Below are 26,981 nucleotides of genomic sequence, written 5' to 3'. Positions count from 1 at the left end.
GTTTCTCGTTGCAGCTTATGAGTTACAGAACTGCCCAGACCCCCCTGCATTCCAGAACGGTTTCATGATCAACTCAGATTACAGTGTGGGCCAGTCGATCTCCTTCGAGTGCTACCCAGGCTACATCTTGCTCGGCCACCCCGTGCTCACCTGCCAGCATGGCACCAACAGGAACTGGAACTACCCTTTCCCACGGTGTGACGGTAGGACTCTCGCCCCCCTTGGGTACAGCTGAGCTTCTCACAGGGAAGAATAGACGAGGACTGTTCACCGAATACGCAGTACCTTCCTTAGTTCAGTCAGCAGATAGGAACTGAGCTTCTACAATATTCTCTGCAACATGTTTCGGAAAGAGGTCACATAGTAGGAACTTGAATGAATGTATAGTCTTCATGCTTGGAAACTCTAAATAATAATAAAGTACAAACACTGAAAGCTCAACTTCAGACACAGAAGCCTGTCAAAAATCACAGCTTCCCTATCGCCCCCCAAAAAGGGAGGTAATGTAGCTCCTTAACCTTCACAGTGGTTACAGGGGACAATGATGATATAGGAGTTTTTTTTTTTTTACTATTTGCTATTTGTCTTGTTGCTGTGAGAAAATTCCTAACAAAACCAACTTAGAGAAGAAAGGGCTCGTTCTGACTGCAGTTTGAGGATACCTTCCATCATGTTGAGGAAACCGTGGTGGCAGGGTGGAGGCAGCTTGTCAAGAGGCATCCCTTCAGGAAGCGCAGAGGACGAATGCTGGTTCTCAGGTCACTTTCTCCTTTTCGTTCAGTGTAAGATTGGGATAGTACCACTCACATTTGTGGTAGATCTTCCTATTACCCTAACCTGGGAAATCCTTCACAAGTATGCCCAGAGGGCTGTTTCCATGCTGGCTTTAAATCTCATCTAGTGGCGATTAATCATCTCACTGTTTGCTCAACTTTTATATTAATCTCATGTTGCATTTGCGTTGCAGAAATTAGTCCATTTTCATAGGGAAACTGGAAGCATCCTTGTGTCAGCTCCAGCCCTTGTGAAAGTGGGTCTTAAAGTGACCAGGCCTGTGAGGCTGTGGCTGGCACCACTTTTCAGACTTTTCCCCCTCCCAGCCTGAGATGCCTGGGGAAATAACAATTTCCTGCCCCACATTATTTCAGTAGCCTGGGAGCCACAGGGAGGGCTATCTTTAGAGCACTTCCATCAGCCAGCCAGGATCTTCTTTCCATGGTGACTCTGGTTTCTATAAGCTCCTGGCATCTGGCAGCTGAGCATCTGTGGAGTGTGGTCGAGGCTCACAGCCTGCTCTGCCTCTGAGCAGAAATCGCACTGTCCTGACTTTTAGGGTGACTTCGGCATTTCTGCAATACCAAGCTAAAACAAACAAACAAGCATAGCATCTAGGAGAAGGTGTCTTAAAGAGAACTCACTCTCTAGCCTGGATCCTGTATTACACATGCAGCACCTTTGAATGAATGATAATGAAATCTCCAACTTCATGGGCCTTTGAAATGCTAAGCACCTCTATCTCACAGGGAAGGGAAGGTACCTAGCTGTGAATTTTTACTGAAGCAGGAAAAAAAAAAAGTGTGTGGTGTGCTTTAAAAATCCATCTCACCTAGCTTTACCCTTCTGATAATCTTAAGAACAACTATAAAAAATAAGTAGCCTCTTAGCTGTATTTAAAAATTCAAATACTTATTTAACTACATATGAAACAATGTTTTTAAATGTGTCAGGGTTTTCTGTTTCTCATTAAGGTGTTTTAAATAATATTTACATCTACTTTACATTTGAAAACTCTTGTCCAGGGATGAGGGTGCAGTTCAGTGCAAGAGACATTGAATTCAGAAGGCCGTGTATTCATCCCCATCTTCACCAAAATAAAACCAAAGGAGGAACCAGGACAACACCTATCAGATTGACAGCTGTCAATTACTTTGAAATTATCAGGATTTCAATTTTTTTCTGATTTCCAGGTTTTTTTGTTTTTGTTTTTGTTTTTTTATTTATTTATTTTTTTTTCAATGCAGTTTATTCAGGAACCTTGAACAATCATCTGACCCTGGGGAAAGCCAGCCCACAGCTTAAATAGCCTCTGGGTAGCCAACCCCAGCATGCCACGTGGGCAATGCAGATAGGTCCACATACATGGAAGCAAGCCAGATCCTCAGCCTTAGCCAAATATGGAGTTGTTTGTGACAGAAAGCATTCACCATAGGGAAGGTGGAAGGCGGAAACCAGCTCCATCTTTAAGGCATAGCATTCCGCAGCTCTCTACAGTTCCCCCTTTGTGTTTTAGACGCATCAGGCAAGAGTAGAGGTCTGATCTCTGATATTAGAAATAAATTGGGACTTTGTACTGATGTTCATTTAGGTGTCATCCACCCAAAGAGCATCAGACCTGTCTGATACCTTTTTCTCAGAGGCGGGACCTGGGGCATCAACCCGCATGCAATCAGACATGCTCTTCTCTGGGTCTACAGCGGCTGACCCTGAGTGCAGTGCTTAGCCTTGCATCCTGAGTGTAACATTTTAGCTTTTTATGGTAGCCAACCATGCTTGGGGAGGCTGTCCTGCTTCAATGGCTGTAAAGGCCTGAATGGTTATGGCTGCATTACGCTGTTGTGAGACTCTAATCTTGCATATAAACCACAGGCAAACCAAGGAGACCAACACCAGAAGGCCTGCTAACACTCCCATGCCCGCCCATTCCTTCAGATGATTCATGGCTGCAGCAATCCATGATGATAATCCTGTGGCTAGTCCTGCGTCCACTCTGGTAGAATTTACCGTGACAATGGCCACTCTCAGCTGCTCCATCATAGTATTGAATTCTCCAGTCCAATTACCTAAAATATAGCTAGACAATTGTTTAGACAGATTTGCAGCACAGGGAAAATTCTCATGTTGTATGCTAGTGACTCAAAGTCCAGCATACTTTCATTGATAGCCAAGTTGAGCGATTTGCCATAGGGTATCAATTTGCTCCTGCACGAGGTCAATCCTCTGATTGAACACCATCAAGCCTCCTTTTAGTTGAGCATTAATTCCTTTTTGTACATCTAAGGCATGAGCTACATTGGCTAAAAGGTTATTCAGGGTCTGAGCAGTCTGCACAGTATGACTCCTGGCTAATGCCGTGGTGGTAGCTCCAACAGCCGCCAATGAGATGGCAGTAACAATGGCGGCTGTAATTCCAAGATCCCTTTTCTGTCTGAAGAGAGTCATAGCGTGAGGGGCATCAACGGGCACAGGCGCCCAGAGAGGCATGCGAGTAACCAGCTAGTAAATTTACTAGCATTCCAGCATTGGGCAAAAAAGCAAGTATCATTACCACAATTACTTGGCTTTATCTGGCTAATAATGAATAGAAATGGGAGATATAAACAAACAGGTGTGGGCTTATAGGAAATATTATGAGAAGCCTTAACCCCCTCTTTGGAACATCCTGCGTCAGTTCTAGAACTAGCAGTGGTGGTGTCCGAGGTCTGAGTAGGTTCAGGAGACCATTGCCCCCAGGGGCGAGACGTGCTCCATGTAAATTGACTAACTCCATGTTTTCCTCCACTTTTGAAAGTCATTTAAGGTTCTTAAATTATTTTTTCCCTTTTTTTTTTAAATTTTTCATCAATTACACTTTATTCATTCTGCATCCCCCCATAAGCCCCTCCCTCCTCCCCTCCTAATCCCACCCTCCCTCCTCCCTCTGCATGCATGCCACTCCCCAAGTCCACTGATAGGGGAGGTTCTCCTCTCCTTTCTGATCTTAGTCCATCAGTTCACATCAAAAGTGACTGCATTGTCCTCTACTATGGCCTGGTAAGGCTGCTCCCCTCCAGGGGGAGGTGATCCAAGAGCAGGCCAATCAGATTATGTCAGAGGCAGTCCCTCTTCCCATTACTATGTAACCCAATTGGACTCTGAACTGCCCTGGGCTACATCTGTACAGGGGTTCTGGGTTATCTCTATGAATAGTCCTTGGTTGGAGTATGAGTCTCTGGGAAGTTCCCTGTGTTCAAATTTTCTTGTTCTGTTGCTCTCCTTGTGGAGACCCTGTCCTCTCCAGCTCTTACTATTTCCCAGTTCTTACATAAAATTCCATTCACTCTGCCCAACAGTTGCCCATCAGGCTCAGCATCTGCTTTGATAGTCTGTAGGGCAGAGGCTTTCAGAGGCCCTCTGTGGTAGGTTCCTAGGTTGTTTCCTGTTTTCTTCTTCTTCTGATGTCCATCCTCTTTGCCTTTCCGGATGGGGATTGGACATTTTAGTTAGGGTCCTCTCTCTTGCTTAGTTTCTTTAGATGCACAGGTTTTAGTGGGTTTGTCCTATATTGTATGTCTATATGAGTGAGTATATACCATGTGTGTCTTTTTGCTTCTGGAACAACTCACTCAGGATGATCCTTTCCAGATCCCACCATTTACCTGCAAATTTCATGATTTCCTTATTTTTCATTGCTGAGTAATATTCCATTGTGTAGATGTACCACAATTTCTGTATCCATTCCACCATTGAGGGACACCTGGGTTGTTTCCAGCTTCTGGCTATTACAAATAAAGCTGCTACAAACATGGTTGAGCAAATTTCCTTTTTGTGTGCTTGAGCCTCTTTTGGATATATGCCTAGGAGTGGTATGGCTGGATCTTGGGGAAGCACTATTCCTAGTTGTCTGAGAAAACGCCAGATTGATTTCCAGAGTGGTTGTACAAGTTTACATTCCCACCAGCAGTGGAGAAGGGTTCCTCTTTCTCCGCAACCTCTCCAGCATGTGTTGTCACTTGAGTTTTTGATCTTGGCCATTCTCATGGGTGTAAGGTGAAATCTCAGGGTTGTTTTGATTTGCATTTCCCTAATGGCCAGTGAGGTTGAGCATTTCTTTAAGTGCTTCTCTGCCATTCGGTATTCCTCTACAGAGAATTCTCTGTTTAGCTCTGTTCCCCATTTTTTTAAGTGGATTACTTGGTTTGCTGCTTTTCAGCTTCTTTAGTTCTTTATATATACTTGATATGAGTCCTCTGTCAGATAAAGGGTTGGTGAAGATTCTTTCCCAATCTGTAGGCGGTCGCTTTGTTTTGATGACGGTGTCCTTTGCTTTGCAGAAGCTTTTCAGTTTCATGAGGTCCCATTTATTGATTGTTGCTCTTAGAGCCTGTGCTATTGGTGTTCTGTTCAGGAAGTTTTCTCCTGTACCAATGAGTTCTAGGGTATTCTCCACTTTTTTAACTTGAGTCCTTTTAATTCCCACATATGAAGTCAATTTTTTTCACTTTACATTAATGTTAATAGGAAATTAAATATTTTATTTTACTTTTAAGCTTGGTTTTCTAATATGGAAAAAACTGCTGAGTAAAATCAAGAGTCTGTATTGTTTAGCAGAATTTAGATGTGATACCATCTTTTGGCATTTTCTTTATATTTTAAAGTATTTTGCTTTTATGCATATCTGTATATCTGGGTGTGGTATACATGTGCATGGATGTGTGTTTAAATGTGTGGAGGTTAGAGGTCAGCATTGGTTATCTTCCTCTCAACTTTAGTTTTTGAGACAAGGTCTCTCACTGAGTGCAGGACTCACTGATAAGCTAGACTGGTTGACTGGTCAGTGAACTCTAGAGGTCTTTTTGTGCCTCCTAAACTGGGGTCACAGGTGTAAAAACCCAGGGCTACTTCGGTGGGTTCTGGGGCATTTGAATACATCAGTACAGCCTATGACTGGGAAAAGATGCAGCCCTCCAGAGTCAACACAAGGTAACATATTGACTGTCTGCTTTGGAAAATCTATCCAGTTCCAGTGGCAAGCCTTTCTGCTGTAGTCATGCATGGACATGACTGACAGATGTTCACCTGGGCACATCTTTATTGCCCTAAGTCCTCTGGATTGTCCTTCTGGACCAGCTGGTTCTTCACTGCTCATTCAGGAGAGGCTACTGTGTGCTTCTGAGCTGCCTTCCAGGAGGCTTGACTCTCTGGCCAAACCGCTCTCTAAGCGGTTGGTGATGTGATGCACACCCCCACCTCCTGCAATAAAGTCTCAAATTTTAAGCATACCAGACATGCAAAATCATATCATAACTTAACGACTAAATTCAATTAAGAGGACTATGCAGGGTTTTCTAAGAAGCGTTCAATATAGGTTTAACATTCCCTCCGTGTTGGATTACATTTTCAATAATAAGCATACAGTTTTAACACAAAAACCATTTGGCCTGTGTAATGTTAAAGCTAAAACTGGAGTCCTTGTTTTCTAAGGATTGAAGACTACTCTGATGTCGCTCGCTCTCTCTGCACAGAGGGCACGCCATCCTGCAGTGCTTTTTGTAATCCACAGAGTCTATGCCCTTCTGGCAGGCTGCACTCCTGCGCAGGGCTGGAGCACTCTCCATGGTTGTGCAGGGAGAGTGCACTCTCCTTGGTTGTATAGGGCAGACACCTTGGACACTGTCTTCAGGGGTCCTATTCTATGAGGCTCAAATACTTGAAAAGAAAAATACGGGTACTTGGAGCAACTTCTGGGTATCTGCATTAGAAATTGTCCCGTTCTGATCATTCATGCTGAAAAATGCTAGACTTCAGTGTAACCACTCTCACCCCTGCACTAAGCCAATTCATATTACGATACCAAAAATATTTATAGGTTAAGTTGTATAAGAATCTGCGATATACAATTAGTATATTTTTAGTTTATCTGAGTAAAAACTGTAATCTAAAGATATATGTACTAAAGCAAATACATGCAAAATAACATCCTAAAAAGAAACTGAAGGCATTTCTGTTCTGTCTTGTTTATTATTGTATGTGGGCCTCCCCACACATGTATGCACATGTGCCATGGCACTCGTATGAGGACAGCTTTATGGAGTTGATTTTCTCTTTCACCTTTACCTGGATTTTAGGTAACGAACTCAGATTGTCAGGATTAGATACGTGCCTTTACCTGCTGTGCAATCTTGCCTTTTTTCTTCCCTCTTTCCCTTTATCCCTCCCTTCCTTTCTACCTTCTTTCCTTTCTCTTTTTCTCCCTCTGTACTCCAGGCTGCCCTCAAGCTCCATGTGCTCTCCTGCTCTGCCTTCTCAATGCTGAGACTGCAGACATGTGCACCACTCCTAACTCAAAGTATGATCGTCTTATTGCCACTAACATAATCACATAGGAGCCAGTTCAAGGATGTTATAATTGTCAAGATAGGGTATAAAAGTACAATTTATTAAATTACATATAATTTGATACTAAAGATATATTTGAAGTTATAAATATAGTTAAAATTTGCCGGTATCTTAAAAGTTACTTATATTATTTTATGTGTATGGGTGCTCTGCCTTCATATATGAGTGTACCACCTGTGTGTCCAATGGGAAATGACCCTATTTATTGAGTGGTCATAACATAATAATAAAATCAATTAAAAAGCAAAAGTACACAAAGAGATTGAGTCTTGGGTCAACATGAAGTAACACCCGTGAACATGCAGGGATGTTGGTGCAGCCAGTCCCTACCATGTGTGTGTCGTGCTGTTCCTTCTCCTGGCCATCAGATATGAGACCTGCAGAGCAGATCTCTCAGCAGAGCAGAGGCTAGTGGAGGCAGACTGTTGCTAGCAGGGAAGAGCTCAGCCTCTGCCTTCCAAGAGCCAACAGAATGGTGATGGACATCTTGGAGCCACACCATGGGAAGACACTAAGGAGGTGGTGACAATAAGTTGGGTTAAAATCCAAGCCCACTCACACAGGTGGACAAGAGAAAAGCACAGGTTGATCATGTAGACAAGACCTCAGTCCAGAAGTCTGGAGAGGGAGGGAGCTCCGTTCTCTGGGACAATAAATGGCTGGTGGGGGCAGTATGGTGTGAGGCCACTTATGTATCCCAGGTCTCAGCTGGCTCTACTTCCTCACCCATTGATGGTCGGAATTGAGGCCCTGAGGGGTGTTTGTTCAGTTATGTTTCAAATCCTGGCTTGTCTAATTCCAATCCCCACTTAATCTTTCCACTGTCAAATTTCTAAAAAGCTCTTCTTTGTTCTTCTCTGGTGATCTAGAGTTGAGCCATTTCAGTCTCTTTAACCATTTGTTGAAACCAGCATGTGACTGTGATGTCTCAGGTGCATGGTGTCTCAGAACTTTGTGTCTGCCATCATCATCATCATCATCATCATCATCATCTCTCTCTCTCTCTCTTTCACTGTGTGTGTGTTGTGTCTTCACTGTCTTCACTGCATTTAAATTCTAAGATTTTTGTGACAAAAATTTGAGAGCCATGGAACCTGGTTTGGGAGTAATCTCAAAGTTGACCTGTGCCTGTCACTGCCTGTCCTCGCTTGAATGAAACATGGTGATAGGTTTTGGTCAACTTAATATAAACCTAGACATATCTGGGAACAGGGCTTTTAACTGAGAAAATTCCCCCATCAGGTGGGTCTGTAGGCACTGTATTAATTAGTGATTGATGTGCCAGGGCCAGTCCACTGGGGGTGGTGTTATTTCTCGACAGGTGTCCTGAACTCTATATAAAATGTAATTTGAGCAAGCCTTGGGGAGCAGCCCAATGAACAGCATTCTTCCATACTCTGCCTCGGTTCCTGCCTCTGGGTTTCCTCATTGAGCTACTTCCTTGGCTTTCCTTCATGATAGCTGCAAGCTGTAAGCTGGAATAAACTCTTTCTTCCTCCAAGTTGCTTTTAGTCATGGCCTTTATCAGGGCAGTAGAAAGCAAACACATGCACCCCAGGCTGTAGTGTATGTGGTCATCTGCCTTTTCCAGAAGTAAAATAATTGCCATGGCAACAATAAACGTCAATTTTTAAGTACAGACAAAAAAGACCAATTGCTGTGTCTGTATACAACCAAGCACTGGTAGAGTTGGCAGCATTTTTGTGAAGTATACTGAAGAAAGTTTATCTTGCTTCCTCAGGTACAGATCTGCAAAGAATTGATAATGTCTTTGTTTTGAGGCGAATAGGCTTAACTGCCTCTCTTTCAGAGGCTTAAATAGGCTTTAGCAAAGTGGCAGAAAACAAAACCACTTAGTTCCCTATTTAGGTCTGGTTTCCACATAAGCCATTGCACTGGACAGCCCAATGGATTATCAGCTCAGCCACAGGCGATGACTGACAGGATTTCTTTAATCGTATGGGAATGACTATCCTGGGGGATTTTGAAGACTTGAGGAATACATTAAGTGAGACTGAGATAACTTATAAGTATAATTGTCCTGAAGTTTCCAGATTTTAGGGGAATAAGTCTGACAAAGAAGTAACAGACATATTTCACAGTTATTTCTCGCAGGGGGAAAATTTGACTTTAGACATCAGAATCATTACCTACTTCTGAAAATCAACCATCTTAGCCTATTTTCAATGTCTCCCTTTTCAGCTCCCTGTGGGTACAATGTGACATCACAGAATGGTACCATTTATTCCCCTGGATTTCCAGATGAGTACCCAGTTCTGAAGGACTGCCTGTGGCTGGTCACTGTGCCTCCAGGGCATGGCGTATACATCAACTTCACCTTGCTGCAGACGGAGGCTGTAAATGACTACATAGCTGTCTGGTAGGACTCCTCCCAGGAAATAGCAGCCCCTGCTGGTGGGGGCTTGGCCCTTGCCTCTGATTCCTTAGGTTACATGCTTACAAATGATCTGTGTGGGTATGTCTTGAAAGAAGAATTCACCAATAAAGTAAAGCCATACAGAGGAAATTTCAAGGCATATGCCTAGTTTGCTATTAGATAGACATAACCAGATTGCTTGAGTCTATGGGAATAGTCATGATTATTTTATTTCAAATTTTGCTTTAATTAAATTATTAATGGTTTTTTAAAAAAAGGGGCTTTATTTGTAATCTAAGCTAGCCTTGAACTTATGGAGGTCTTCTTGCCTCCACCTTCTGAGTGCTAAAATTGCAAGTGTGTGCCACCATACCTGGCTTATTCCACTATGTTAAGGACATGTGTATGTGTGTGTGTGTGTGTGTGTGTGTGTGTGTGTGTGTGTATAAGGGCAATATATATGTATATATATATATATATATATAAACAAATATATGTATGAATGTGTACATAATTAAAGAAATGCTATGATATGATTTCCCTTTAACGAATGCATGAAAGAACATGAAGTGTTTGCTCAGGGCATTTCTCATCCAGGATTGCATAGGCTCAGTTCCCCATCAGCCCTGCAGAAGAATCTGGGTCAGAAATGTGATGAATATGAATCTACTAGGTAAAACCTGTGAAAATGACATGCTCCACCTGACAGATCTCAGGTGCAATTTAAAGGAGAGGATGAAATGAGTATTCTTCCTCATACTATAATGGGAAAGTCAGGAGGTACCCCTGGGCTACCAGGAGGGTAGCACTGTTGAATTTACAGATGACCAGTATGTGTGCATTTGTGAAGTATGTCTCAGTATCTGTAGGTGTATGTCTCTGCTTGTAGAGTGTATCTATGTTTGCATGCAGGTTTGTGTGCATCTGTGTTGTATTCTATGCTGTGTGTGTCTGTTTGAAAATGAATACTTACAGTATGCATGTATCTATGCATGTCAGCTTCTGTTTGTATATGAATGTATGATTGTCATATGTGTGTTGTGTGTATCTATATGTGGATACATGAGTGTTTTATATTTGTATCTGTATTGTGTCTGTTTGGGAATGTATGCATCTGTCTCTTGAGTGTCTCTCTATGTTTGCATGGAGGATGCGTCCTGTGCCTGAATTCTTATTGCAGCTCAAGGAGCAAGGGAAAGTAGCCTGGGCCAGAAGAACAGACACTACATGGCCTTAACAGTTTATATAAAATGCAGGTGGGGTGGGGAAGGGCACATGCAGGATTAAAACACAGCATCACTGCCGATAATGTGGCTGCAGGGCCCAGGGGGAGCCGCCTTCCCACGCTGCGGGGATAGGCCCTAAAGGGCGGCTCTGAGACACAAGCTAGGAGCTGTGGCGATGAGACACCATGGGGGCCTGTTGCACAGCAGCACAGCAAACAGCAGCATCATCCAGCAGTAGAACCATGTGGATCTTGCTACATGGCATGCAATCATAGCCATTCACATGTCTTCCCTGCCCGCCATCAGAATGCAAATGAAGGAGAGAGATGGGACAGAGCCGTGCACTAAGTGTCTTATGACTAAAGTCAGTGCCGGGGAATGCCATGTTTGCAATTTAATATTTCAGTTAAGCTGTAAAACCTTTCATAAAGATTGTTCATAAGAAAGTGGGTGCCACGTGTACTTTGAAATGTAGCTGTTGGTTGTTGACAGGGCAGAAGTGTCTCTGAGGGCGCTAGCACACACTGCCTTTCTAGATCAGCATCTACGTCTTCCTGTGCACTGGCCACATTGTGGATGTGGCTGCACAGCTTCAGCTGGAACACTGAACTTTTTCATCTGATGGCCTCATTTCTTTTCCAGGGATGGTCCTGACCAGAACGCACCTCAGCTTGGGGTCTTCAGTGGAAACACAGCCCTCGAGACAGCATATAGCTCCACCAACCAGGTCCTGCTCAAATTCCACAGTGATTTCTCCAATGGAGGCTTCTTTGTCCTCAATTTTCATGGTCAGTTTGTTTTTTAGCTTCAGTGGCTGGGGCATAGGGTCCCAGGAAAGTCCCCACTATGCACACACATTTTATCTCCAGCTGTCTCAGACCCTGTTTGATTGTCCCATGTGGATGCCAGAGAGTCCTGGAAACCATTTGTGGCGGGCAATATCTCTGTTTTCAGTTTATGTCATCAGGTCATATTGGCAGCACCCTGGGATTCATTCCTACATAAATGTAAAGGAGACCTTGTCACTATGATGCACTTGACTTATGTGCAGGTTTGCATGTCCCTGACTTTAAGGAACTGTCGTAGAAAGCATCACATAATGACCAATGGGCCGACACCAACCTCATGATGTTCTGGAGAACAGTAGAACATGGTCACCAGCCCCTTTTCTCCTAGGATGGTCCTCAGGACAAGAGAGACAGATGAGTTGATCTAGCCTAGTCATACTATGATGGGATAATTTTAGTGGTCATTTCCAAAAGAGGGGCAGTGAGTGTCACACAATTGGGTGCTTTTATCCCTTGGGCTTCAGGTATTAGTAGGCATTTAACAGTCAAAGTTAAATGGACTTTGGAGAGCGTGATTTGCACGTGCCCATAGCCTTGTAACTTAATCATTCAGAAAAGATAACCACAGCTGTAATCATTTTTCATAAACCTACTGTAGCATTTCAACTGAAGAGGTGCCCGCCTCCCCCGGCAGTGCCACAAGCTGACCTGCTTACAGAAGATGAAGACTTTGAAATAGGTAACACATCTCTGCTTTCCTTCATTCCACACTGTGGGATCTGGCTTCTTAGAGCTTTTTCTGATGCAGACTTTAGGCAAGCTGCAGATTTTAACCACACAGGAAAAATCGCCCGAAATGTTATAGGGCCTTATACCAACACTATGGACCAAATACTTTCGTAGTTTATGTTTTGCTTTTGGCATTTTAAGACTTTTGCTGTGTGGCATTACTATTTTTCTTTACATTTTCAGAGTCTGGCTTAGAATCTGAATGTATCTGAATGTGTAAATAATGACCTTCAAATGAAAGTCATTGTAGGATGTACTTAGTAAGAATATTTAGACATGTTACCACTGCTTTGTTTTTAATTATGGTCTCATTTATTAGTCATCTGGTCCTGTTAGGAAAACAGCCGCAGCCTATGTTGGCAGTGCAATTATTAGAATCCAGGATTTCTCCGTCTCTTTTACAAAGCTGTATTCCTGTGGTCATACTGTATTGCAGAATTCTGGTCCAATATTATGGTCCAGTTCCTGCTCTACTCAAGATGGCTAAGCTAATTGAAACAAGGTGTTTCCCTGGTTAGGACTATGAAGCGAGCCCCATTTGTTCTGCTGAAACCATTTCCTCATTCCACTCCACAGCCTTTCTTAGATCCCAGACATCTATGGCACTTCTGTTTATTTAGTAAGGCATTTGAAAAGTGGGACAAATTATTGTTCTTGGTCAAGGAAGGGAGCAGCTAGACGTGGTCTATTTTTAGTAATTTTAAGTTTTATAAACTAAGAGCTGAAACTGGGCTTTTCAGAGACATACTTAAAGCGAATGCAGACACACTGAGGTGGTTTGCTCATTGACATAGTTTATTAAGCACTCACAACTGATTGGCACAGTCACAGCAGTCAAATGTTCTGGGAATGTCGATCCCAGGGTGTTGGGTTGATTCTTTCAGGGGACTTCGTAAAGTACCAGTGCCACCCTGGGTACACGCTGTCAGGGAGCGACACGCTGACTTGCAAGCTCAGCTCACAGCTACAGTTCCAAGGCTCTCCACCCACCTGTGAAGGTATGTTGGACCCTGGTGCTTGGGTTGCTATGACAGTCTGTGGGGATAGGTTTGGATTTGATCCAGGTCTGTGCTGAGACAGTTCCACAATTCAAACAAGCTGCCAACAGAGGTATTAGAAGACCTCTGACATTTAGCTGTTCCTCAAAAATAAACCTAACGTCTCACTCTTCCCAACCAATTCATGGAAATGTTCAAATGCAGCAAAATTAAAATATTAAAGAGCAGCTGATATCCATCGAGGATATTACAGCTCTTCTCCATATCTCTCTAATCTGCCTCATGTTTTGTGCCCATCTCAAGCAAACTGAGCATCCTGAGATTTCCCTGTCAACACTTCATCTGGATTTAGGTACCTCATGGGTAACACTTCAAGTATAAAAATGTGTAAACAATGAAATAGATCCACCTTTGGTTGCACATATGCTTCTAAATAAACGAACCATGTACCAGGACTTAGATAACTTACAATTAAAGAACAGTGTTCTAGGCTTCACCTTATGGTCTAGGGACAAGACTACAATTCGATCACTCAAGAAATGTAATTTAGTAGAGGCCACTTTCAATTGCAGTGGGAAGAAAACAGCCTTAGGTCCTCCAAGTAGGCTAAGCACAGCATCTTCGTTCACTGCCAGTGTTTTCCACTTACTCTACACAATCATGGTTCTGATGGGGAGCACCTGTGATGCCTTGAGATTAAGACACATTCTAGAAAGCAGGCTACAGGTAGGAATGAATGGTCACGGAATGTCACAATGTCTTAGATCACTCAGAAAATTTAACCTCAGAAGCACTAAGCATGGGGAGAAAGCTGAGCTGGAGAGTGGCCATCCTGGTCTCCTCCAGGCAGAGTAAACTTCTGTTGCATTAAGCCAAAGCTTATCATCATCTTCTAAGTGCTCATATTCCAAGCTGTGGCCTGGAGCTAGGAGGCCTGAGTCATTTTCTGGGGTAAACTGAATGTCCGTATTGGCACAGTGTTAATGATCTTGGGACTCTCTTCTCAAGATGAGAGAATATATACTGTTAAACTTTTGCCACTTTATACTCACCAGCACATTTTAAAGGTACATTTTAACCTCAAACAAAGTTTCTCAGGATGGAGAGTTTTAAACAAGCCTAGAAAAGGCATGTGTAGTCTTTAGTATTGCACTCAGAGAAAGAAGACCACCCCTTCATTATATTGTCCTGTCCAGATTAACTCAGTGTCTGTTTAAATGAAGTTTAACTCATTGCCATCTGAAAAGCCGAGTAAGCCTACATGATGGTGGACCCATTACCTCAGCTCCCTGTGCCCAACATTGTCCTGTGGGTGCAGCTTTCCTCAGGCTCAGCTGTGGCTCTGTCTGGAGGTTGGAAGCCCATGACTCTCCAACTCTGTAGCTACTGTTTCCAACAGCCCTGGGCTCTTTTTCCTTCTGAAGCAAAATCATCAAAAGGAGATGAGATGAGGAAAATCTTAGCTGTGTTTCTACAAGCAACTCATTATTTTGGAAGAGCTCAGATGCCTGTCTTGTACCTGACCCTAATCACCTAAGCACTTAATTATAATCTTTCCCTATTTTCTAATTAGTTTGTAGGACTCAAGTGGGGGTCAGCCCCTCAATGAGCCCTTGATGGAAATACTTCCTTGTGTGTCATAGGCACTCTCTGACAGCTGCCAAGAGTTTGGGGGAAGGGCAATGGAAAGGGGTACAGACTGATCTCTGGAAGGTCTCAGTGTGTGCTGAGAACATGCCACCATGTTAGATGCTGCCATGATTCAGAAAAAAACTGAGCAACACATGACAACAAAGTAGTATTTACCATGTTCAGGAAAACAAACAAAAATGTCTTTTAAAGGAGAAAGAACAATGAGTAAAGCACCGGAGGCAGAAAAGGGTACCTGGCACCTAAGAAAGAGGAGCAGGCTTCTTCTTGTGTACTTTAAGGAAAAGAGCTAAGAGAGCTGGCTCTCTCAGAGCTTGGCTTTTGCTAGGTCTTGAATGATAATTGGCTTCATCCTACAGACCACTAGGAGCTCACAATAGTCTTTAGAACACGCACTAAAAATAGACTTGGGCCAGCGAGATAGCTTGGTGTGTAAGGGTACTTGTCACCAAGCCTGGACACCTGAGTTTGATTCCCCAAGTCCTACAGGGTGGAAGGAGAGAGCCAGCTCCCAGTCTTTGTTTTCTGACCTCCATATGAGTGGTGTGGCACACATATCTTTCAACATTCCTCTTCCCCTCCCTCCCTCTCCCATTCTCTCTAACACACACAATAAAATATTTGTAAAATTCAGAGACATATACATGGGTAGGTCGTCCTTTAATCCCAGCACCCGGGAGGAGGAGCAGACAAATCTCTGTGGGTGTGAGGCTGGCCCTGTCTACATAAAGAAAACTGCCTCAAAGGCAGAACAAGACGATTAGAAACGTAAGTGGTCAGTGTTCACTAAAGGGAATCTGAGTCTGTTGGGTGGTGACCGTCCTCTGGGGGGCAGCAGAAAAAGGACACTAAGGAAGGCTGTGTCCTTTCCACATCCCCCCTCCCCCCATCACCACAGGCTTCAGGTTTCAGAACCTCCTATTTTCTTAGGATCTTCCTAGTTTTCACTGTTACCTCATCCTATGGATTATTATAGCTTTTTGGAACAAGGTCTCAATATGTAGTCCTGGATGAAACTCACTCTTTAGAGTAGGCTAGCCTTGCGTGTGTTAGGATCTTCCTGCCCAAGCCTGCAGAGTGTTGGTACTAAAAGTATGCACTCCCATACATGGCAAGAGTTCATCTCTTGTGTCTGTTGTTTTTGTTTTGTTTTGTTTTCTGAGGGTCTCTTAGTATAGACCAGGCTGGCAGAACTCACAGAGCTCTGCCTCTCTCTGTACCCAGAGTGCTGGCATGAAAGGTATGCATCTCCACACCCAGCTAGGAAGTTACTCTTAATGACTAGAAATCCTAGTTCCAAGTCCCTAACCCTGTTATTTTTTGCTGATGACCTGCAAGATGTGTTAAAGAATATACTTCATGTTTTTCAAGCCTTACAGCTGATTTAAAAAAAAAAAAAAAAAGGAACTGAGTGTACCATGTGCCTGCCAAGAGGAGCTTAGCTCCAGTTCCAGGCAAACTCCTTTATGAGGTATCTTTGAAGGCCCTTCTCTGTAGCAGAAGTTTTCTCAAGTGTCTCTTGGGGTGCATGGGGCTTTAAATGTGTCATTGCTGCTGCAGAGCTGAGAAGTTTAGCTTTGGGGGAGATTTGAAAGCTTCATGCTAGCTAGGTTGCTCCTGGCAACAGTTTGTAGCAGCTTCCAGGAAGGAGTAGGTTCTCAGGGAACAGCAGGACAGACAGGAAGAAACAAAGACATCTGGGCTCACTTGGGAACTCGCTCAAATGCATTTTTAAAACAATATTTTTGCCTGAAATTAATAGTGTTAAGTGATAAAGAAACTTGATAAAATGGCTTTGCTCATGTTTTCATCTCATCTTCTCTACTACGAAAATAGAACGACTAAGAATGGCTCCATTTAGGGACGCTCTGATTTGGATAGCTACTTTGTGCCCCAGCCCTCGAGGTGATGATGACTTTCCAGGTGGCATTCAGCAACTCAGTGCAAAGTTTCCTAGTTCCAGATGGTCTGAAGTTCAGTGTCATTAAAAACTCTAGCTGCAGTGGTCGGATATACAAAGTGGGTGAATATTTCCCCGGTGAAACACAGAAAACAAACTCTACTTGGGAACACCTGCCTGCTGTGGAGGGGAAGGTGGATAGCCAGGACATTTTCAGTTTCTAAACAACTTTACCCATATGGCATCTTCTATTTAAGAAAGACATTTACATCTGCCGTATCTCCCTTAACCCTGAGGGGCTGTTGTGCCCCTCTATTTATAGCAGAGACAGGAAAAGTGTTGGCTTTCATTGCCACATAGAAGTAGGTATGTGGAATTCCTGAAACTTTATTCTCAAGCCTGCACAAGTATGCACAGACACAAAACCCAGCCTAAAAATATCAGCATGTTCAACCTGCCATGGGCAAAGAAAATTTTGAAAAGGGATGTTGTCACAAAATGAATGGATTTGCATCTTAGTGAGCACAATGACAAAATGAATAACAGAAGATAAAATAATGGCGTGATTTATTGTCTACAAGAAGGGAGGAGTAAAGTAGTAGGAGTGTCTCCAAAACAAAGCTCTCCCCAAAGGACAGGGTCGTGGAGAGTCTTATTTCAATTCCAAAAGGAAAGCATCTGAGGTGAAGGCACATCCCTCTGCATTTCCTGTAGAGGGGTCCATTATGGAGCACGCTCACTTTGAGGCCATATTTCAAGAAGAAAGACAGAAGGCGGATAACTGGGCATACTTAGCTCAAAGTCATAGAGCATGTGTTCAGAGGTTTAACAAGAAGACACACCTCTGCAGAGCATGCAGGGTTCTATGTTATACTGAATAAAGTTTTTTCTAAGTTGCCTAAAATAATAAACCAGAGTGCTCACTAACCCCAGCTGGTTCTTCCAGTTTTCTCCAGTTTTAGTTAAAACAAAAAGATAGAACTCGGATGAGATGTCAGTGCAAGCATTTCTCCGTTCTATTTTATTTTATTTTTTTTGATGTAAATTCAACAGCAAAGAAAACTTATTTTCACTTATGGTTCCAGAGGGATAAGAGTCCATCATGGCAGGGAGGCAGGGCAGCAGGAACAAGACGCTGACATCTTTTATGTCAAGCACAAAACAGTAACAACAAAAAAATTGGAAGCAGGGCATGGCTATATACTCTGAAAGCCTGCCACGAGTGACACACCTCCTCCAGCATGTTCTGTCTCTGAAGCCTCCCCAAACAGAATCAACACTGTGGACCATGTGTTCAGTGCCTGAACCCATAGGAACATTTCTTATTGAAACCACTATACCTGGAAGGTGCCAGCCCATTTGGTGGCTAATAATGTCACCGCCATCACTGTGGAAAATAGGACTTTTGACTAAGTTCTGTCTATGACTTTGGCTTGGAATTATTTTCAGTATGATATTACTGTAATTGGCTTATACTGTGACTATTTTAGGACTCTAACTTAAAATGTGTATTAGAGGCTCTATGGCAGATTTAATTGCTTATGCTTTGGTCTAAAAGTCTGCTGAGCTTTAATGTGTATTTCAGACTATCCACAATGAATGGGTGACCTTCAAAGACAATGTTTAGGGATGACACATCATACATGCTTTTCTCACCTGTTTGAGAAGTGGCTTCATTTTGAAACATAGGTGTAAGTAACACACAGGTTACTCATTAAAATGTGAAAACTCACCAAATGAGATGCATGTCTCTGACGAAAGCTTTGGGGAAAGCTGGCTAGTGATCTGCTTAACGTCTGTGAACAACACTGGCACAATGCTTATTACATGCTGTGGCTGATCAGTGCCCCCAGCAAAGCATTTCTGTAGTGTAATTTAATTTAGCAATGAGAGATAGCATTAAGGAACTATTTTCTGTGGTTTTACATTTACATTTTCTTTTTAATTACCCTGGAAGTAACTGGATCAAAGTAGAAGGATGAGGAGAAAGTATCACCAAACTTGCACTATCTTAGTGTTTCAATAAGAGAATTTTTACTTTAGAAACCATGAGTCCTGCTGAAGATGAAGCAAACAGTGCAGTGTGGGTTTGGACAATATTTACTGATTCATTTTGTACCTAAACAGTCACATCAAATTCTTAGATTTTATTTACCCAAGTACAGAAGGATCAGAATAGAAATGATTTTTTTTTAAATAAAGAGCCATATTTTGTTTTATTATATCAAAGATGGGATATCTGTCTTTATTTTTGCATTGGGGTGGCTTGGGACACTGTGGTGAAATTCATGGAGCCTCATTAGGTTCTTCCACAGATTTAGTGGCCAGTGTCCTCTGATCCCAGTAGAAGGCACACGCTGCTCACTATGACTCTACCACTCTTGGAGGTGTCGGTGTCCTGTATTAAATGTAGTTAGACCTCAACAGACTGCCTTCTCCTCCAAGAGGATCTTGTGTAGAAAGACAGAACCCATCCCATCAGCGCTGGATTCATTGCGCTAATGCACACCTCTATCTGTCTCTTTTCACTCTAGCGCAATGCCCAGCAAATGAAGTGCGGACAGAATCCTCTGGGGTGATCCTGAGTCCTGGGTACCCGGGCAACTATTTTAACTCCCAGACATGTGCTTGGAGTATTAAGGTGGAGCCAAACTTCAACATCACTCTCTTTGTGGACACCTTTCAAAGTGAAAAGCAGTTTGATGCACTAGAAGTATTTGATGGTAAGCCTCTTCAGTGTGTGTGTCTCGGTCATAAAGGAAAACACTGTCTTAACACCTCAGTGCCAAGCTGGGTCAGATTGTTTAATTACATCTTCCCACAACAAGAACAGCTCAAATGAATCATGATAGGGTTTGTGCTTTCTCAGATGCCAGGCCACCTTCAAACAATTCTATTGTATTGTTCATGTTACAGATTTTCTGCAGGTGTGTGTGTGTGTGTGTGTGTGTGTGTGTGTGTGTGTATTACACAGATTTGTGGGGTACCACAGGACATGTAAGAGTTCTAGAAGACTTTTAGCATTCCACATAACTCCTTTACTAGAAATGCAATGAGTGACTCACACAGACATTGTGGTGGTAAATGTCGCCAGTATCTTCACAGAGTTGTTTCATATGGTGAAATCTAGTGGCTTTGATGCCCAGTGATGTTGCTTTCATCACCATTGTTCTGGTTTCATACAGCCCTAATGAGCACCTTAGTACAGCAGGTGCAGGTGGCTGGATCATCAGCTGAGAGAAAACTAAGGCCAGTGCTTTCCTGTGTACTGAAGCGTCATCATTTCCAAGCAGGGTATAGCCAAACCCAAGTATGTGTGGCCAAGATCACAGGGTTTTCTCATGTTCCCGTGGATTTGTTACTGGGTTCAGATAAGCCACAGTCTCTTCAGTGATTTAAAAACTGCTCTAATTGATTTCGTGTTTCCGTAAGTTGGACTCTGGGATGGAAATCTCTTGTGTGGATCAACCCACAGCAGTTAAGTTCTGCAGATTGCCGTATTGGAGAAGAAACTTTCAGTTAAACACAGACACACAACACACACACACACATACACAGAGAGCGAGAGGAAGGGAGAGAGGAACAGCATCACACATCTTGTTGTCTCTGTGTGTATGTACACGAGTCTAGGAGAGGTGTATATTCCTATTTGTATCATAAGTAAGTACAGATGTGTGAGTGATCATTGCAAGCCTATATGTCTCTTCTGTTTCATTTGAAGGGGAGTACAGAAAGTAATACTTTCATGCCTCTGACTTTCAAAAGCAAAATCCTTGCCAACTGTTTATTCCCAATTGCTCACTGTCTGGTATTATCTAAATATGTCCAGACCATGACCAAAATCAAAAGCTACAGAATAGATTAGAAAATGACAGCAACAGTTTCTGTCAAGTTAACAGTGGCTCATGGCTTGCATCACTCTGCTTTCAAATATTTTTTTCTATAAAGTGAACAATCAGAGTTTTCCATGGAGAACTTCTATAATTGATGACATTTTCTCTGCACCAAATACTGTTCCCATCTTATTTGGGTGGCCTAGGTGCTGTTTTATGTTTCATGAGCAGAAATAGGCTGAATATACTGACTGCAAGCACCATTTGCTCAGAGTGCTTTACACTTTGTGTGAATTTTATTACTCAGCTGTGGATTTTCCTCAATCTCTTAATTGTCATAGAACTCAGTGAATAGTGTCTGAGTCCCAGTGGTGGCTGGCTGCTGAGACCACGTAATTCCTATCCTGGCAAATGTACCTGTACCTCTCCTTTCTAGGCTTTTTAAATTTGTTTATTCACTTTATATCTCAATCATAGCCCCCTCCCTGGTCTCATCCCAGCCCCAGCCGCTCTCCTTCATTCCCTCATCCTCCTTTCCTAGATCTCAGAAACGGGGAGACTTCCTCCCCTACCAACTGACCCCAGCCTATCAAGTCTCATCAGGACTGGCTGCATTTTCTTCCTCTCAGGCTTGAAGGCTGTTCCACCAGGGGGAAGTAATCGAGGAGCAGGCAATGGAGTCCATATCAGAGAAAGCTCCTTACTAGGGAACCCACATGGAGCCAGAACTGCCTCTGCTACATCTGAGCAGAGGGTCTAGGTCCTCTCCATGCATGGTACTTGTTTGGTGCATCAGACTCCAGAGGCCCCCCTGGGCCAAGATTTGTTGGCTCTGTTGGTCTTCTTGTAGAGCTCCTATTCCCTCTGGCTCCTTCTGTCCCCTTACTTTTCCACTACACTCCCTGAACTCTGCCCAAAGTTTGGCTGTGAGTCTCAGTATCTGCTTCCACCTCTTGATGGGTAGCATCTTCCAAGGGACATCTATGGCAGATTCCCATCCTATTCCCCCTCTTTATCCATGTCCAGTGTCTATTCTGTTTGCCCTTCTGAATGAGAATTAAGTATCCTCCCTAGGGTCCTCATTGTTACTTAGCTTCTTTAGGTCTGTTGATTGTAGTTTGGATATCCTGTATTATATACCTAATATCATCTTACAAGTAAGTATATACCATGCTTGTCTTTCTGGGTCTGCATTGCCTCACCCAGGATGATATTTTTCAGATCCATCCATTTGCCTGCAAATTTCATGATGTCCTTGTTTTTAATAGCTGAGTAGTATTTCATGTACCACAGTTTCTTTATCTATTCTTTGTTTGAGGGGCATGTGAGTTATTTCTAGATTCTGGCTATTATGAATAAAGCTGCTTTGAATACACTTGAGCAAATGTCTTTGTTGTATGATGAAGCACCTTTTGGGTAAACAGCTAGGAGTGGTATAGCTGGGTCTTGAGGTTGAGCTGTTCTCAATTTTCTGGGAAAGTGTCAGATTGATTTCCAAAGTAGTTTCATAACTTCGCACTCTGAGCAGCAATGGAGGAGTGTTTCCCTTTCTCCACATCCTCTCCAGCATGTGTTGTCTATTGTGATTTTGATCTTAGCCATTCTGATAGGTATAAGATTGACTCTCAGAGTCATTTTGATTTGCATTTTCCTAATGACTGATGACATTGGGCATTTCTTTAAGTGTTTCTCGGTCATTCGATATTCCTCTATTGAGAATTCTCTGTTTAGTTCTGAACCCATTTTTAAAATTAAATTATTTGGTTTGTTGTTGTTTAATTTCTAGAGTTCTTATAAATTTTAGCCCACTGTTGGATGTAGAGTTGGTGAAGATCTTTTCCCAGCCTGTAGTCTGTCATTTTGTTCCATCAACAGTGTCCTTTGGTTTACAGAAGCTTTTCCATTTATTAGTTGTTGATCTTAGAGTCTGAATTGCTGAGGTTCTGCTCAGGAAATTGTTTCCTGTGCCAATGAGGTCAAGGCCTTTCCTCACTTTTTCTTTTGGTAGATTTAGTGTGTCTGGTTTTACGTTGAGATCTTTGAACTACTTGGGCTTTGGTTTAGTGCAAAATATGGATTTATTTGCATTTTTCTACATGTAGACATTCAGTTAGACCAGCAACAGTTGTTGAAGATGCTATCTTTTGTCCATTGTAGGGTTTTGGCTCCTTTGTCAAAATTCAAGTGTCCCTTGGTGTGTGGATTTATTTCTGGGTCTTCAATTCAGTCTGTTTCTATGCTAGTACCATGCAGTTTTTATTACTGTTACTCTATAGTACAGCTTGATATCAGGAATAGAGATACCAGGATGGAGATATCTCTTCAGGTGATGCCTCCTGAAGATCTTTTATTGTACAGGATAGTTTTAGCTATCCTAGTTCTTTTTGTTTTTCCATATGAAGTTGAGAATTGATTCTTCAAGGTCTATAAATAATTGTGTTGGTATTTTGTTGGGGACTGCATTGAAACTGTAGATGGCTTTTGGTAAGATGGCCATTTTTACTGTTAGTCCTGCCAAGCCATGAGCACGGGAGATCTTTCCATCTTCTGTTATCTTCTTCAATATCTTTCATCATAAACTTGAAGTTTTTGTCATTCTGGTCTTTGACTTGCATGGCTAGAGTTACACACCAAAGTACTTTACAGTTTTTGTGTGTGTGTGTGTGTGTGTGTGTGTGTCTATTGTGAAGAGTCTTGTTTCCCTAGTTTCTTTTTTAGTCTCTTTGCCATTCCGTATAAGAGGGCTGCTGATTTGTTGTTGTTGCTGCTGTTAATTTTGTATCCAACAACATTGCTAAAGGTGTTGATCAGCTCTAGGAGTTCCCTGGTGGAATTTTTGTGGTCACTTATGTATATTTTCATATCATCCACAAATAGTGATACTTTGACTTCTTCCTTTCCAATTTGTGTCATCTTGATCTCTCTTAGTTGTCTTATTGCTCTAGCTAGGACATTAAGAACTATATTGAAAAGATATAGAGTGAGCAGCCTTCTCTTGTCCCTGAATTTAGTGGAATTGCTTTGAGTTTCTCTCTCTTTAATTTGATGTTTGCTATCAGCTTTCTGTACATTGATATTATTAGGTATGGGCCTTGTATGCCTGATCCCTCCAAGATTTTTATCATGAAGTGGTGTTGGATTTTGTTGAAGGCTATTTTTGCATCTAACGAGATCATTTGCTATTTTTTTCTTTCAGTTTGTTTATATTGGATTACATTGATAGATTTTTGTATATTGAATCATCCCCACATCCCTGGGATAAGGCCTACTTGATCATGGTTGATGATGTATTTGATATGTAATTGGATTCAGTTTGAGAGTATTTCATTGAGTATTTCTACGTCAATGTTCATGAGGGAGATTGGTCTGAAATTCTCTTTCTTTGTTGAGATTTCATGTGGTTTAGGTATCAAAGTGACTGTGGCTTCATAGAATGAGGTTGGTAATGTTCCTTCTGTTTCTATTTTGTGGAATAGCTTGAGGAGTATTTGTATTAGATCTTCTTTGAAAGTCTGGTAGAATTCTGAGCTAAAACCACTTGGCCCTGGGCTTTTTTGTTTGGGAAACTTTGAATGACTGCTTCTATTTCCTTAGGGGTTATAGGACAGTTTAAACTGATTACCTGATCTTTATTTAGCTTTGGTTTAGATTTGTTAGTGAAATCTATTGAGAAAACCATCCATTTCCTTTAGGCTTTTTAATTTTGAAGAATACAAATTGAAGTAAGATTAATGATTCCTTTGATTTCCTCAGGGTCTGTTGTTATGTCTCCCTTTTCATTTCTGATTTTGTTAATTTGGATACTATCTACCATTTGGTTAGTTTGGCTAGTCTACCTTGTTAATTTTCTCAAAAATCATCTCTTGGTTTCATTAATTCCTTATATTGTACTCTTTGTTTTTAAGTTATTGATTTCAGTCCTGTGTTTGATTATTTCCTGCCTTCTCTTGCCTGTGTTTGATTTTGTTGTTGTTGTTCTAGAGTTTTTAGGTGTGTTTTAAAATTGCTAGTATGAGAACTCTCCAATTTCTTTATTAGGGCATTTAGTGCTATTAATTTTTCCCTTAGCATTACTTTCAATGTGTCCCATAAGTTAGGGTATGTTGTGCCTTCATTTTCATTGAATTCTAGAAAGTTATTAAATTTCTTTCTTTGTTTCGTCCATAACCCAGTTTTCATTGAGTAGAGAGTTGTTCGCGTTCCATGTGTTAATGAGCTTTTTGTTATTTCTGTTGTTGCTGAGTTCCAGCTTTAATACATGGTGGATGACATACAAGAAGTTATTTCAATCTTTTTGTATCTGTTGAAGCTTACGTTATGACCTAGTATATAATCAAATATTGGGAGGGTTCCATGAAGTGCTGAGAATAATGTAATTCTTTTGTGTTTGGGAGAAATGCTTTGTACATATCTGTTAGGTCCGTTGATTCATGAAGTCTGTTAATTTCATTATTTCTCCATTTAGTTTGTCTTTTGATGATCTATCCATTGGTGAGAGTGGGATATTGAAGTCTCCCACAATTAATGTGTGAGGTTTAATGTGTGATTTAAACTTTAGTAATATTTCTTTTACAAATGTGTTTGCCCTTGCATTTGGAGCATATATGTTCAGAAATGAGATATCATCTTAATGGATTTTTTTCTTTGATGAGTATTAAGTGTCCTTCCCTATCTCTTTTTATTATTTTTTGTCGGAAGTGTATTTTGTTAGATATTACAATGGCTACTCTAGCTTGCTTCTTGTGTGTGTTTGCTTGGAAAACCTTTCTTCAGTCCTTTACTCTGGGGTAATGTATATATTTATTGCTGAGGTGTGTTTCTTGAATGCAGCAGATTGATGAATCCTGTTTCCATATTCATTCTGTTAGCCTGTGTCTTTTTTTTGGGGGGGTAGTTGAGAGCATTGATATTGAGAGATATTAATGACTGTTATTTTGATGTTGTTGTTGGTAGTGTGTGCTTGTGTGTGTGTGTGTGTGTGTGTGTGTGTGTGTGTGTGTGTGCTTCCTTTCTTTTGGTTTTGTTGATGTGGGGTTATTTATTTCTATATTTTCCTGGGTGTAGTTAGCCTCCTTTGGTTGGGGTTTTATTTCTAGTATGCTCTGTAGGACTGGATTTGTGGTTAGGTACTTTTTAAATTTATTTTTATCATGGAATATCCTTTTATGGTGATTACACGTTTTGCTGGGTATAGTAGTTGGGGCTGACATCTATGGTCTCTTAGTGTCTGTAAGATATCTGCCCAGGCCATCCTGGCTTTTGAGTTTCTTTTGAGAAGTCAGGTATAATTCTGATAGGCCTACCATTATATGTTACTTGGCCTTTTTCCCTTGAAGCTTTTTATATACGTTCTTTGTTCTGTATATTTATTGTTCTGATTATTATATGATGGGAAGATTTTCTTTTCTGTTCTGATCTAATTGGTGGTCTGTAAGCTTTTTTGTGTTTATAACCATCTCTTTCTTTAGGTTGGGGAAGGTTTCTTCTATGATTTTGTTGAAAATATTTTCTGAGCTTTGGAGCTAAGAGTGTTCTCCTTCTTCTATTTCAAGTATTCATAAGTTTGGTCTTTTCAGAGTCCCAGATTTCTTGGATGGTTTGTGTCAGGAACTTTTTAGACTTAACATTTTCCTTGACAGATGTATCAATTTATTCAATCTTGTATCTTCTACACCTTAGATTCTCCCTTCCATCTCTTATATTCTGTTGGTGATGATTGTGTCTGTAGTTCCTGTTCTCTTCCCTGGGTTTTACAACTCCAGGATTGCCTCACCTTGTGTTTAATTTACTGCTTCTGTCTCCATTTTTAAGTCTTGATCAGTTTTATTCATTTCCTTCTCACATTTGATTGTATTTTCCTGTATTTCTTTAAGGGGTTATTCAGTTCTTTCACCTGTTTGACTGTATTTTTCTGTATTTCTTTGAGGGATTTATTTTCCTCTTTCAAGGCATCTATCATATTCATAGTCATGAATTTGAGATCATATTCTTGTGCTTCAGGTATGTATCTCTAGGGCTTGCTGTAGTAGAATAATTGTTTTCCAGTGGTGACATATGACCCTGTGTGTTGTTGCTGTTGTTTAATGCTATCCTCTAGCCATTTGGTTGTCCCTGGTGTTAGCAAACCTGGTGGTGTCTGATGGTAGTTGGTCTCTAGGATTGTAGGATTAGCTGGTGATCTCAGATGGTAGCAGTCCTCTGGCTTTCCCAAGTGATAGCAGATCTCTGGTGATGCAGGTAGAACTTATAGTCTCTGATGGATGCC

At 41.6% G+C, this 26,981-nt stretch overlaps 1 protein-coding gene across 2 annotated transcripts in view; it reads left to right on the top strand.

Annotated features, from left to right (window-relative positions):
- The window catches only part of Csmd1 (CUB and Sushi multiple domains 1), a 1,585,983-nt gene that overhangs the window by 1,467,646 nt on the left and 91,356 nt on the right, over positions 1 to 26,981 (top strand). For both annotated transcript variants that reach the window (XM_060381443.1, XM_060381442.1), the window contains exons 42-47: positions 15 to 203; positions 9,358 to 9,535; positions 11,401 to 11,546; positions 12,205 to 12,285; positions 13,220 to 13,333; positions 19,418 to 19,606. In XM_060381443.1, the coding sequence (XP_060237426.1) occupies positions 15 to 203; positions 9,358 to 9,535; positions 11,401 to 11,546; positions 12,205 to 12,285; positions 13,220 to 13,333; positions 19,418 to 19,606 (897 nt within the window). The remainder of the gene's footprint in view (positions 1 to 14; positions 204 to 9,357; positions 9,536 to 11,400; positions 11,547 to 12,204; positions 12,286 to 13,219; positions 13,334 to 19,417; positions 19,607 to 26,981) is intronic.

The sequence above is a fragment of the Meriones unguiculatus genome, chromosome 4, assembly GCF_030254825.1.
Source record: "Meriones unguiculatus strain TT.TT164.6M chromosome 4, Bangor_MerUng_6.1, whole genome shotgun sequence".
NCBI lineage: Eukaryota > Metazoa > Chordata > Mammalia > Rodentia > Muridae > Meriones > Meriones unguiculatus.
The sequence above is the reverse complement of the archived record's forward strand: the minus strand, read 5'-3'. Positions and strand labels throughout refer to the sequence as shown.